The 14,337-nt window shown below is 45.0% G+C and overlaps 2 protein-coding genes across 4 annotated transcripts in view; one reads left to right on the forward strand and one right to left on the reverse strand.

Annotated features, from left to right (window-relative positions):
* The window catches only part of LPA3 (Low PSII Accumulation 3), a 147,666-nt gene that overhangs the window by 62,327 nt on the left and 71,002 nt on the right, over positions 1–14,337 (reverse strand). The gene's annotated exons all lie outside the window — the stretch shown is intronic.
* On the forward strand, positions 127–1,207 carry LOC147629532 (uncharacterized). Its single transcript, XM_086812724.1, has 4 exons — positions 127–226; positions 310–560; positions 642–716; positions 821–1,207. Exons 1-4 carry the CDS (start codon positions 127–129, stop codon positions 1,205–1,207), a joined length of 813 nt encoding a protein of 270 aa, XP_086668850.1.

The following is a 14,337-nucleotide window of genomic DNA, read 5'->3' on the forward strand; positions in this document are numbered from 1 at the left end:
TCTCAAGCTGAAAAAGTTAAAGATGTTAGGTGCAGATGAGAATTTTCGGCAGAGCTATGGTATGCCACTTGGAGATCACCACTACATTCCTTGGCTTGCAAAGGAGGTTTGGATGGATCAGGTATTATGAGGGAGTTTTATGTGCGTTTGGGTGGAGGTCCAAAGATGAGAAATTCCAAGCCAAGTAGTTGGAGTGTTGACCTTACTTTCATTGATCTTCCTACTGGTAAAACTTTTTTAATGTATACTCCTTTTTTGTGATGGTGTTTGTGTAAAAGGAACTTGCTGACATACATGATTAATATGTAGGTTTGCCTATTCATGGGTTTCAAGGTATTCCACAATGGAATGTCCTTACAGATGACCACATGAAGTTCTCTCTATTGGCGGCATCATGTGTTATGGATGATATGGGATGGGTCTTAGTGTTTTGCTTGAGTTCTTCTCTTGTTTCTGTGGAGCGCTTTGCAAAGCGTACAGGCTTGGAGCTAGGTTTCAGATGGATTATGGAGAGCTCTGAGTCATTATCTCTGCTACAAAAGCATGGACATATGCAAAAGGTTTAAGACTATTCACTTGAATGTTAATTCTTGCTATTTGTCATCTAATATTGTGTTGTTTTTTCTTTGTTGCCTGTATAGGTGAATGTATTTTATGCTTTGGCATTCCACAAGAGGGGAAAGGATCCTCCTTTCAATAGTGAGAGTGCATTAAAGGTTGAATGACACTTTCAGTACTTATTAGGAGTGCATTGAATTTAAATGATTGGAGGTTACTTTTGAATGTGATCACTTAATACTATGTGTATTTCAATTTGTAGGTGCGAAATATTTTGCAGCAGGACCTCTCTTGTGAGATTATTGGTCATTACTTACCTTCAAGCAATAGAGCACGACGTGGTGGAAAAAGTGGTAGTTGGCGAGGGATTCTAGAGAGGAGTCCCTCTCATATGCTTATGTTTACTGAGGCTCTTTGCCCACGAACAGGTACAATATTGGAGTTGGGGGCTGGGACAGGGCCTATATTAAAGGCATCTATGCACACCGGTCGTGGTTGCTTGGTCATTGATAATGATGAGGAGATATGCAAGGATTACCTTTCACCATATATAGAGGAGATCTATGGCACAAAAAAGGTGGCAGACCTTGGAGAAAGTGACACATCCTCTGCTGGTGATTATGAAGTGTATGATGCACCATCCGACTAGTAAGTAAAACATGCATGTCTTTCTATTACATTTTTCTTTTCTCTTTTTCTTTGATGTTGTCATGGAAGTTTAAAGTGAGTTACCATGTTATGCAGAGGCAATGGCAATACACATGACAAGCACCATATCGTATGATCGATCATTGGGACGGGAGAAACGTAGGAGAAGATGTATTTTTCTTGATGATGAAGCAAATGAGAAGTAGTCTTTTGCATAGCGCTATTTTTGGATTATGTGGATTCATGCTTTCCTGTCCCCCCACACAGACTCATGGCTTCATTTTTTGAGCTTGATAGATGATGTATTACTTGACTCTTGTATTAGGTGGATTGCAGGTCTATGTCATAAAGGATTCACAAGCCATTCTCTTGTTTTGTTGGTACTTTTTGTAGCTTGATGATTAATGTTTTTCTGTAGCTTCATAAGATACATGAGTATGTTTGAGGCTAGAGATGTTAGAACCCTGAAATCATGCACATCGCATGAATTTGGTTCTCACTTGAACTAAAGAACAATGAACCTTCTTGTTGGCAACTTAGATGATTTAATATCACATTCATGGACCTTTACTAAAATTGCACATAGTCCTAGACATGATGAAATTTGCCCAATATATCTCTTAAATCCATCTATAATACTTTTGTTGATGATGCGTTTTTCAAAATTTTTCTCTGTATTGACTACAAACATGTAACAAGGACCTAATTGTTTGCCTATTTATTTCCTTTGATGCATCTTCCATGTGCACCTTGGTTGAGGGTGTCACACTTTGCACTAGCTCCATCTTTTCATGCATTGGATCATGTTGCTCTCTTGGACAATCCTATAGCCCCCTCTTCCCCCTTGGACTAGTCCATCACGTAGACTCACAAATTGGACTACCCTCTTTTTGAAGCTTCTTGTTTGTGCCACCTTACACTTTCTTATTGTCTTAAATACATATGACCTTAATTATTGATAGATGATGTCTTCTTCTTAAATTCAAACCCTCCTTATCATTCATAGTAAAACTCAGCTTTTATCTTCTCATGAAGGAGCACTTCTTGAGTTTGGATATATGCAAGCTTTATGCATAAGTCTACCTATATGTGTGAGTAAGGTGTATATGTGAGATCCCATGTATCTAAGAATATTTAAAATGATGCTTTGGACAATCTTTAACAAACTAACCTTGTTGCATTCCAGTTCTATGTCATGACATGCCAGTTTGCATTCTTCTTTATTGTTATTAAACAACTCCAAGCAGCCAACCAGTTAAAGCATATTCTTGTGGCTCCTCTTCCAGGAGGTATTGTATTTCATAGGGAAATAAGGTTTTATTATTATCTCGGAATTGTTGCTCATAAAATACCCTTGCTCGCAACGCTCATTGGTTTACGCTCATTGTATTGACGCACCCGCTTTGAGTATCCTGAGAGCTTGGGAGCTGCTGAGACCGGGGCTCTCTCAGCGGCCTCCTTCCTGTGTTGAGGAGCGGGCCAGGCAGCCGCTCATCTGGAGCCCAGCGGTTCGCACGGAGCAGGGTCATATGCTGGGTTCTCGGCCTCGTCTAGCCTGGGGACCTTTAGCAGCAGGCCCAGCTCGTAGTTTTGGAGACTGGCAGGCTTTCTGCAGTCTACCAGAGGAGATCCAGGTGGAGAGGCTGAGTCACTTCAGAGGGGGGTTGATTATGAGGGATGATATACAGGAGGCACTCACAGAGGAGTGGTTCACGCCTCTCGAGCCAGTGGCCCCACGGTGGATGGGAGCCTTTACACAGTTGGAGATCCTGATTGCTGTCATAGCTAGCACTGAGGATGGCAGATGCCTCTACTATGAGATTCAGGATGAGGGCAGACTCCAGAGAGTGGAGGTGGAGTCGCCTTTGGTTGCAGAGTGCACCTTTCAGAGGATTCGAGTAGTGGCCGCCGCTTCCCGGAAGTGGCCTATTGACCCCGACCCTGCTGATGTGCTCCCGGATTGGCGCATATGGGCATATGCAGCGTGCCCCTTGGCCCGGCTACAGTGGGACCCCGGGGAGTACGAGTGGCATGATCCTTATGCATCCCTTGAGGCCACAGAGATCACCTTTTTCCAGTATACTGTTCGGCTGGGACGGCATATTTTGACGGCGAGGAGGACGGTTTCTCCAGCGGCAGCGGGGCATTGGCGACTACAGGGACTCTCACAGGAGTTCCTGGAGGATTTCTGGGCTCGGCTCTGGGCTAGTTGGCAGGCCCGCAGGATCTCGGCTTTTCAGTGGCTGGTCGCCCACAGGGGCTCAGCAGTTGGCACTTGGCTTGTTTACAGCGGTCTTCCGGCGGCCTGCGTCCGATGTGGCCACCCTATGGAGACACAGAGACACTGCCTTTGGGACTGCCCTCAGGCACAGCAGATTTGGCTGCGGATGCTGCGTATTCTGGCCCCCCTCTCTCCAGAGGGTATGTTTACGTGGGGTGCCGCTGCTTGGTCGACTTCGTCAGGGCCTGCTATGGGCTATGAGATGGAGCAGGGCAGTCAGGCCATCAGATTTATTAGGGGCCAGCCTCGCCTGGTTCCGGCACCGGATTTCTCGTCCGCCAGCTGGACACAGGAGAGGGATTTATGATGGGAGCTCCTCAGCAGCCTCACCATCTGGTTCACCTGGAGGGCCCGGTGCTTTACGGCCTTTGAGGGGAGATTGGAGCCACCAGCAGAGACTGTACGGGGGATTTGGCAGGAGTTGATCCACACCCTGCGAGGACAGTACGACCGCATCCGGGGAGACTCGGATGAGGCGATCTTACGGCGCCAGGCCTTTCACACCACTTGGCGCTGTGGCCCTTTCTACACCTTACACACGGGATCCCCCCGTTGGCACTACAGGCCACCTGTTTGGCTCTTCCCCCCCCCCCTATTGTATGATTTAGTCGCTCAGTTCTTTGTACTGATGCTTGTATTTTGCAGCACCTAGGGAGAGTCTCCCGGGCTGCCATGGTGTATTCGCTGCTCTATCTCTCTTAGGAGCAGGAGAGATCTTTTGTAGCCCTACGGGCGTTTTTATATAACTAATGAAAGGATCTTTTCTCGGAAAAAAAAAAGTATGATATGTTATCTACTCCTAACTCCATCCAGTCCCATAGTTTGGGTACAATATGTCATACATCTGATCTGAGGATGCCGTAAATGTCTGGAACATGCGACCTGGATCAGAGCGAAAATGTGCTAGCTGCTCCTGGACCTCCTGCTGGTGTCGAGACCAGATGGCCGCGATCTCTTTGTGGTGTAGCCGTGGTGTTTGGTAGCCGGCTAGTCTGGGTTGTCGCCTAGCTCGAATCTCCTCCGCTCGCTGAGATGTCACTCCCAATGTGTGTGGCTGGGCTACTGGTGCCAATCTCTGGAAGAAGTCAGTCAACTGGGACTGTCTTCCTCTGCTATGATGTGCGCGTGTCTGAAGTAAGATCTCCCTGTGTCTCTGTAGTGCTAGTAGTAGTTTGCCTAGCTGTCTCTGGTTCGATCTCTCCCAGATCTGTCTAAGTGATGTGGTCTCTCTAAAAACCTCAGGCTAGCATGCCCTGATCTCCTACAAAGCACCACACTGGCAAACAAAATGCTCCTCTGTCTCTACCCCCATCTGGCATAATCTGCAAATACGCTATGCTCGAGGGATGCGTGTTGCTCTCCCAGTCTCGATCTCTAGTTGGTGTGATGAGACCCTTAGTCGCCCAATGGCTACTCTGGCTCCATGTGATAAGTGGACCTCCAAGTATCACGGTCGCTGGATGAAGCCGTCTGTGGAGGTGCTCAAGAAGTGGTCTCTGTAGTAGAGCATCTTCGTCGGGAGTGGCTGACTGGGAGATAGCGAAGTCTCTTGTATGTGGCCTTGCCAAATGTCATGTCTCATGACTCTGTTCCTCTCTGTCTGAGAGAGGTGTCTGTGTGGTGCAGCTAGGTCATACTGTAAGGGTGGTAATCTGTCAATATCAATCATGTGTGATGATATCCACTGTACCACCTCGGAGTACCATGACCAGGTATGTCCCTCCTCAGCAAGCTGTCTGGATGCCTCAAAAGCAGCCCGAGATACCCGATTTAGTGGGAGCTCCCGCATCCTGTGTATAAAAGATATAGTGTGGAACATGGTCTCTACTAACATAGGTGGTACAGCAAACTCCGCTCGAAGGATATCATGTGGTATTGAAGGTTTGCTGCGAATCATTGAGAGCATCAAAATCTGAGGGCGCTCTATCTGTGTCCATGAGGATGTAGCCAAACCTGGTGCCCATACTGTTGCTGCATACATCAATGCTAGAGTAACTAGTGTATCAGATAGCCACCCCTTAGTACGGGGCTCCTGGAAGTGTGCCTGGTGACACTGGCATTCCAAAATTGCTAGTGCTGCATACCCTCGTGTCACTCTGTCTCTGGCTGCCTGTGCCATAGAGAATCTCCCTGATGAGCTGGTAAATGTGACCCCAAGGTATACATATGAGCCCACCACCTCTACCTGTCCCCGGGCTAGTGTAAGGATAGTCTGGCATCTGACTGCTGCTGATGTATGAAAGACCATAACCTTGGTTTTCCCAAGGTTCACTGTGAGTCCTCGCTCCGCACAGAAAGTATCCAAAGCTTGTAGATGCCTTTGTAGCCCTGTCCGAGTATCCGACACAAGAATGATATCATCAGCATATAATAGAATGTGTGCAGTCGTACCTGAGATGCCAATCCCAGAGCCTCCTCCGTGTATGATGTAGTCTGCTACCTCGTCGATGTAAAAGCCAAAGAGTGTCGGGGAGAGAGGGCAGCCCTGCTTCACACCAATGGTGCTGGCAATCATATCTGATAGTCCCCCTGGGCATGTAACTCGTCCAACACTTGCTCATATAATCTGTAAATCCCCCACATCATGTCGGGGGGTATGCCCAGTGTCTGTAAGCGGTGGAAGAGGCGCTCTCTCGGGACTGTGTCGAAGGCTTTGCGGAAGTCCACAAAACAGCAATAAAGTCTCTGTCTCCGTGCCCGAGTTTGGTCAATCAAGCATCTCAGGGTGAAAATGTGATCAATAGTAGAGAAGGCTCGCCAAAAACCTGCCTGACCAGGGGCACGAAGCCCCTCCCTCTCAGCGTGTGTGCTCAATTCTGCCTCCAGGATAGCCCCATAGAGTTTGGCCAAGGTATGACCAATCATGATAGTCCTGTAATTACCGGGGTCCAACATGTCCCCAGCTTTGTGGATCGGTACAATAGTGTGCATCGTCCACTCAGCCGGGAAACCTTCTACTAGAGCCCTGTTAAAGAGGTAAGCAATAAAAGGAGAGAGTGTGTCACTTGCATAAATGAAATGCTCACCCTATAAGTCGGTGTGATCCTCAGCTCTCCCATGTTGGAATCTATGTATAGCTCGAGATACCATATCGGTAGTAAAGAAAACCGATGAGGTCGGTGGAGTCTCGGTGGAGCGAGGGATGAGTGGCTGGTGCGGAACATCATAAAGCCCTTCTGCATAACTCTGCCAGCGTTGAGGATCAGTAATCGGGGTGAGGGGGCGTGGCTCTCTGAGTCGTCGCCAAGCAGTGGCTGCATCTTTGCTCATGAGCATGTGGTAGATGTCCCAGTATTGAGCCTCCTCATATGTGCGTCGCTTACGGCGTGTAAGAGACCGCATCTGTCTACTGGCCTGTTGCTATGTTATTTCCCCTTTCGCTATCTGGGCTCGGAGATGTGGATGAAGCTCTCTGCACTCATTATCATACCATCTATTTTGGGGCATGTCCCTGGATCTTGGTGGCTTCCCTGTCTGGAGATGGTGTGGAAAGCTGTGGCTAGCTGCTGTGTGCAGTATGTGTGAAAGCTGGGCCATCAGTACATCGATGGGTGCTATAGGGTCCATACCAAAGAGGCCATCATGTACTTTTGAATCATAAACGTCTGCAAGCTCCCGGGTAAAGTGGAAGATGGTACGAGATGCCTGAGTGGTCGGGGGTGGCAGATCAAGAGAGCTCCTAAGAGAAAAAGCCAAATAAGTATGGTCCGCACCAATGGGGCATGTAGGGATAGTGAAAGAGTCTATCAAGTCTGTGCTCTCCCCCGAGCCCAATATGTAGTCCACACTGCTGCTGCCTCCTGATGATGGGAACATGTGAGTCTTCCCGATTCTGGCCATTGTGACATCCCGTTATAAATAACGAGATGGTGTCTAGCTCCCAAGTCCAGAAGGTGTTGCCCATAACCTGTACTGTCTGGCCCACTATCCTCTGACATTCTTGTGGTCCCTGCATCTACATCGTCTAGTGCCTGTAGGATGAGGGGATCTGTGAAGTCGAATGATTCACACTGTCGATTCTGTGTGCGTGCATTGAAGTCCACCATCAGGAGAACCTCCCCCATGGTCGAATAGTGTAGGATATCTGCGGATAGAGTGGCGTATGGAGACTCACTAGGAAGGGCCCCTCTCTCCTCTCCTCCTCCAATCTGGTCCTCCATGTGACCTGTGTTGAATCTCGACCCCTTCGGCAGGAAGTAGCATATTGCCAAGTAAACTGTTCTCACCTCTGAGAGCTGTAGGCTAATCCACATGTAGCGTGCCTCTGGGTCTCTCGACACCACCCTGATACGCTCGTGTAGTGCTCGTCTGAATAGTATAGCGATCCCACCTGAGCCTCTGGAAGTGCCCTGTCGCATCCTTTGTCTATACACTAATTCCCACTGGTACCTGCTACTCGTGGTAGGCCTCTCTCTGGGCTTTCATGTGTCTCTGTCAGAAAAATGATGTCCCGGTTCTCCATAACCTCCTCTAGTTTGCCTGGATGTGTCTATAGAGCCCCATTGCAGTTCCAAATTGCTACATATATCTCCTTGTGCTTCTTGATAATTTCCTGTGTCCCATAGGCCATATGGCGCTATGCCACCATCTTGCCCTCTATGTATACATGGCCATCTCTGTAATGTGCCTTTTTCCCTTCAGCACGTTGTCGTGCCATGGCACGTCTATGATGTGAAACCGTGCATGTGAGGCCATCAAATACACATCCAGATGCATGGGTTAAGTGCCATGACGAGTCATTATATGATGCCATGTACATATGTTCATATTGTAAATGAGGTTCAATAAGACGAGCTGAGGCTGAGCCAGATCTAGGAGTTTTTGTATATGAGTATGGAGGATGATGTTTTTGCTGTTACTCAGAGCTCATGGGCAAGTTAGAAGCATCCAGTTATATATGATGGCATGAGGGCATATCAATGCACAAAGGAATGCATTTATGAAGGCATGGAGAAATACTTGAATGAGCAATTGGGGATTCTATAAATCACATGGGCCGATATGATGATTTATAAACTATGAAGGTGTCAAGAGAAATGGAGATTTAATGAACATCACAGTGCCGAAGAGTTCATTGAATGTGGGGAAAATGTGGAGATAGAAAACATGGGGCTTGTAAGCATGTCTTCATAGGTGTGAGAATGCTTTGGGAATCTTGTGTTTGTGCCAAAGCAGAGAATTCAAAGTATCATCGGCTAAAATGCCTTATGGGTGAATGTATGTTAAGGTTATGCCTTGCAACCTTAATGCTAAGGTTATGCCTTGCATTGAGAATTCTAACCTTAATGCTAAGGTTAGAAGTAATATATAATGGGTGGCAGCGTACGTGGAAAAGGGAAGATATTTCTTTTATTTAGAATTTTCTGGAGCAAGCGCAGCATTTGTAATTGGAAAATCCGGATGAATAGCTGCAAAAGGGTGGCAAGCACGACTTCTCCGCGGGGAAAAATAGAAAAGGGCCGGAGGCAGACGGCGGCGAAACCAGTAGGAGAAAAAAATCTGCAGAGTTGAGGAACAGCGTCAAAATCTACCAGAGCTTTTAATCTCTTGAATACATAAACTGCTTGTGCTTTGTAGGTGTTAGAATTAGAGAGTAAATCTAGTACTACTTAATGATATAATTATGGGAAAAACCATTTTCAAAAATCAAGACTGAAGCGGTGCTACTCCCGCGTTTCTTCTTCGAATAATCAACGTTGAAGCGACTTTCGAGACAAGCATAAATAAAAGAAAAACAATGTGTAAATCCACCCATTCAGATAAGCTTTTTTTTTACTTTATTGGACTTGGGAAAAGGGTAAGACCCATAAATCCTTAAAGGATTTGAAATTGAGAAAAGCTTGGTGAACAAGCTAATGGTTGTTTTTTTTAGAACTTGAAGTTTTGTGGAAAAAGGTATCCTCTTAGCACATTTAAATCACGGGAAATTGGTCTATCTTCTGCTTGATTGAATTCTGGAAGCCATGAGCATGTTATGCCATCTTTTGCTTGTGAGATGTTAGAATATTAAGGCAGGTTTTCAGGTGAAAAAGAGCATCATGATATAATGGTTTTGATGACACTGGATGTAAAGGATGTAACTGGTCACATGTATATTGGGAAAATTTGAAGGCCTTGTTATGCCTACATGTATTCCTTGGGAAATTTTGCGCGTGAGTTTCCTTGTTAGATTGGACATTCACTCTCACAGCTAGAAGTTTCGTACTTTCCTGGCTGTACCGCACACGTCACGACAGCTTTGGTGAACCCGACGTGAAACTGCTGGGGTGAGAGTGTGGTGAAATATACAGGGAAGCTATGGCTGAGAATTCTGAGGGTCAGGGGGTTCATTTTGACCCCAGAGTTATGCAGATGTTTCAAATGTTTACCATGTACATGCAGCAGCAACAAGCTGCTCAGAGGGGACAAATTTCCACGACCAAGGCATTACAATCAATTGTGAAAAAGGTGGATCAATTTGATGGGAAGGACATTACAAAGTACCTGCGCAATTATATAAAGGAGATGGAGCTAAACAGGGTGACTGAGGAGGATATGGTTCGAAGTTTCGAGCTGGTATGCGTTCCTGAAATAAGAGAGCGCATAAAAGGATTGCAGACAGCACAGGGTGGCAGAAATTGGGAAGAGTTCAAGCTTGCTTTAAAGGATGAATATTTCATGGAGGATTCTGAGCGAGTGACCAAACGAACTTTCTTGGAATGGGTCACAAAATCTAAAATGGGAATTTCTGCCACAGAATTGCTAAGAGAGTTTGAGAAGCGTTATGCCCAGTTGTCAAGGATAGAGCGTGCAACTTTGGATAGAGAAAAAACAGAGCTCTTCTTGCAAGCAGCTGGGAAAGATCTCCAGGAGAAATTGGAAATCCTCCTTGAGGATAAGAATACAGAGCAGGGATTAAAGAGTGATTGGAATGATGTTGAGGATGCAGTCACTATGTTAGCAAAGCGGCAGCGGAGGAGGGATAAAATGGTGATGGGCTCTGCAACCCCAATAACTGCTGTTACCCCTGAGAATCTATCCAAACCAACTGCTACAATTCCTAAGATAGATGGGCCGATGGATGAGCTTATCAAGGGTATGCGTGACTTAAAATTGAAGATGTCCAGGATTGAAGAAAAGGGTCTACCATTGGGGCAGGCTTCTATGCAAAGGCCTCAAAGCAAAGAAGGGTTTACATATAGATGCATATGGTGTGATGATCCAGAGCATGCAAAGAAGGATTGTACTAGCTATAAAGAAGCTCTTAAAAATCAACTTGTGTTTTTCAAAGATGGGAAAATCCATCTTACAGAGACTGGTCTTCCATTGAGTACAAACTTTGGGAAAGGAGGGATGAAAAAGCTGGTAGAGGATATGGCTGCTAGTCATGCCATTTCTATGGTTGAGGCAGCAACCTATGGATTAAAGGTTGGTCAACTAAAGCAGGGATTTGAGAATGATGAGGATTATGAGAATGAGAATTTTTGGCCATCAACAATGGAATTAATTGCGTCAAAGAAAGTGTCAAAGCAAGCTTTGCATGAGGCAGGTGATTGTATACGTCTTGAGACTGGCTGGGAGGAGCCTGTGGATTCTTTATCCATTCATGCCTATATTGCCAAATGCCAAAATAATGAGGCACAGGTAGAGGAGAAGCGTAAAAGGGAAAATGAGGAAGGAGGGCCATCAAAAAGAGTTACACGTGGAAGTGAAAAGAAGGATCCTGGGCCATCACATATGCCTCCACAGCATAGCAGACCTCCACAGGATGTTTCAATGGAAGAAGTGCCAGCAAAAATGAAGGAGAAGGGTAAAGGGAAAAGTCCACTCTACAAGCTTCAATCTGATATTGAAGTTGCAACAGATCTCAAAAAGGTACTTGAAGAAAGGATTCTAAACAGCAGGGTGGAATTCACACTAGGGGAAGTCTTGGGGATTGCAAAGAAAGAATTTCATGATGAGATAATTGATATTATACGAAGAAAAAGGCAGTCCATAATTGAATCTATTCCATCACAAGGGGAGGCAAGCACTTCCAAGACTCATGGAGTACAGGTACAGAAAAAGGAAGAGAGAGAAAATGTGGTGGAATGTAATCACTCTGCTGATGGGGCACGACAAGTGCGCTTTGTGGAAGAGGATGATGAAAAAGAAGTTCTTACAAAGAGTCATTACTCCAGGAGCCATTGGGCAAGAGCAACCACTGAAACCCTTGTCAAGATAGGTGATTTGGAAGAGCCATATGTCGCTCTAATTGATCATGGGTCTGAAATAAATCTTATGGCTAAAAATCTCTACAACAAATGTAAGTGGCCAATGGATGTGGATCATGGGTGGATGATTAAAGCAGCTAATAATTCATCTGGAGAGCTTTATGCAGCATGTCCAAATGTAAGGGTAACTATAGGGGATGTGAAGGATGATCAGAATTTCTTTGTTCAGGAGATGTCATCGTATCCCCTTATCCTTGGGCAACCCTACATTACAGCTGTAAGGATGGAAACAAAGGTTTTGGATGATGGTTCAGCATATGCAAGAATAAGGAGTAAAGATGGCAAAAAAGCTGTTCAGTTTTTGACAGTCTGCATTAACCATGAAAGGAATCGTGAGTCTCTTCGGGCACAGTCACTCCCAAAGATAAACAGAGTTTATGAATTACAGGGAGATGAGGGATTTTGGCCAGGTGCCATTGTAAAGCGGGATTCCAATGGTACAAGGGGAAATGAGTTCTCGCAGGACTCAATCAATGTAAATAGTTTTTCAGCAAATTTTCAGGGATTCTCCAGCTATGGGTCACTGATTTTTGTAAAAAGCAAGGATTTGAAGCGTGGCATGCAAAAACATATACAAAATGAACAAAAAAGTTTTGAGCAGTGTGGTCTTTTGGGGAAGAATGAGTTTATTTCAGGGGTGCTTGATGAGGTGTCATTTATAGATACTATGGATGTGCTTTTTGATATGGGAAGAGCATGCTTACAGGGTGGAAATGAAATGATAAAGGTGTCATCTGTGGAGATGTATGATATAATCCAGGAATTTGAGGGGGTGGAATGTAAAAACATGAATTGTGAGATGGATGCTCATGTTGATACAAAGTACAAAACGGTTGCAAAGAAGGTGAAACCAGTTGCCTTGCCCTTGCCACCAGGAAGCAAGGAGAAGATAGATGAAGCTTCAAAGCAGCCAAGTCTTAGAGATCTGAAGAAAATTGGGCATAAATTTACTCAAGAAACTCTGAAAGAGCTGAAGATTGGTGAAAAGGATTTTCTGTTGCCAGTTGAAAGGGAATGCTTTGAGGAGATGCTTGTAAAACATGGGAGAGCTTTTGCCTTTCAGCCGCATGAGATAGGCTGTGTTGATCCAAGTGTAACAGCACCAATGGTGATCTTTACTGTTCCACATGTGCCCTGGAACCTGCGGCCAATTCCAGTACCAAAGGCTCTCTTGCCAAAGTTGATGGAATTACTAAAGGAAAAGATCAGGATGGGAATCTTGGAGCCTTCATGTGCCCCATATTCCAACAGATGGTTTACTGTACCAAAGAAAAATGGGACATTGCGCTTTATTCAAGACATGCAACCTGTAAACAAAGTCACAATCAGGAATGTGGGAGCAGGTCTAATTGTGGATGAGTTTGCAGAAGCATTTGCAGGGAAAGCTATATACTCTATGGGTGATCTGTATTCGGGATATGATCAGTTCCAGCTGGATATACAAAGCAGGGACTTGACCACAATGAGAACTCCTTTGGGATTAGTAAGGATGTGTACCTTACCACAGGGAGCCACTAACTCAGTGGCACATATGATGAATGGAATGAATAAAGTCTTACGAGACTTCATACCACAAAAAACTATGCCATTTTTGGATGATGTGCCAATAAAGGGCTGTGATGAGAAAGACAAAGATGGGGATTTGGATTCAAAGGGGTGCCGCAAGTTTGTGGCAAATCATATAAAGGATTGTGACATGATTCTATCCAGGCTTGAAGAAGTGAATCTTACTTTATCTGGGCAGAAATCAGTGTTTGGGGTTGGTGAAGTGCTAATAGTGGGACATCTTTGTAGTACTAGTGGACGCCGTCCTTGTCCAGCCAAAATAGATGCAATACAAAGAATGAAAGAGACATGCATTAATGTTACAGAGCTGAGGAGATTTCTTGGAGCATGTGTCTTTTATGTTATTTGGATCCCACATTATGCACATGTAGCAGATCCTCTTTATCAACTTTTGAGGAAAAATCAAAAAATTCTGTGGAGTGCAGTACATATTAAAGCTATGCGGAAGCTGAAAAATTTGCTCCAATCATCACCCACTTTGAGAAAGGCATATTATGAGTGTGGTAGGCCTGTGATTGTTACAGTTGATACTAGTCCTACTGGGATAGGATGGGCAGTAGGGCAAGATGATGAGGATGATCATAGGTATGTAATTAGATTTGGAGCAAAGGTGTTAAGCTTTCGGCAACGAAAGTATCCACAGATCAAGAGAGAGTTATGGGGGATAGTCACTGCTCTAAAATGTGAAATAGAATATCTTATTGGGGCATCTGTACTTGTGGAAACTGATTGCTTGCCACTTCTTGGGATGATAGCAAGTTGTACCACTCCAGATATTGCTATGCTTAGGTGGATTGCTTATATCAAGTCACTAAACCCTGAGTTTGAGCATATTGCGGGAAAAGATAATCCAGTTGCAGATATGCTATCAAGAGCTAGGTATGAAGATGAGAAAGAGATGATTAGTGACATTGATGATGTGGGTACAAAGTTCTATACTACAGCATATGCAAAAGGGGATCATATTTGCCTATCAAATGCACTTGAGTCTTTTATTGAGGAAATATATGAAGGAGATTGGTTGCTTATTGG

This window comes from Cibotium barometz, chromosome 18, assembly GCF_041138505.1.
Source record: "Cibotium barometz isolate CiBa-2024 chromosome 18, ASM4113850v1, whole genome shotgun sequence".
NCBI lineage: Eukaryota > Viridiplantae > Streptophyta > Polypodiopsida > Cyatheales > Cibotiaceae > Cibotium > Cibotium barometz.

What these genes read in the sequence shown, in the direction of transcription:
- LOC147629532 (XM_086812724.1), top strand. Translation starts at nt 127, where the DNA reads ATGAGGGAGTTTTATGTGCGTTTGGGTGGAGGTCCAAAGATGAGAAAT. An exon ending in TTTCATTGATCTTCCTACTG is followed by an intron (nt 227 to 309) that starts GTAAAACTTTTT and finishes ATTAATATGTAG; the next exon opens with GTTTGCCTATTCATGGGTTT. An exon ending in AGCATGGACATATGCAAAAG is followed by an intron (nt 561 to 641) that starts GTTTAAGACTAT and finishes TTGCCTGTATAG; the next exon opens with GTGAATGTATTTTATGCTTT.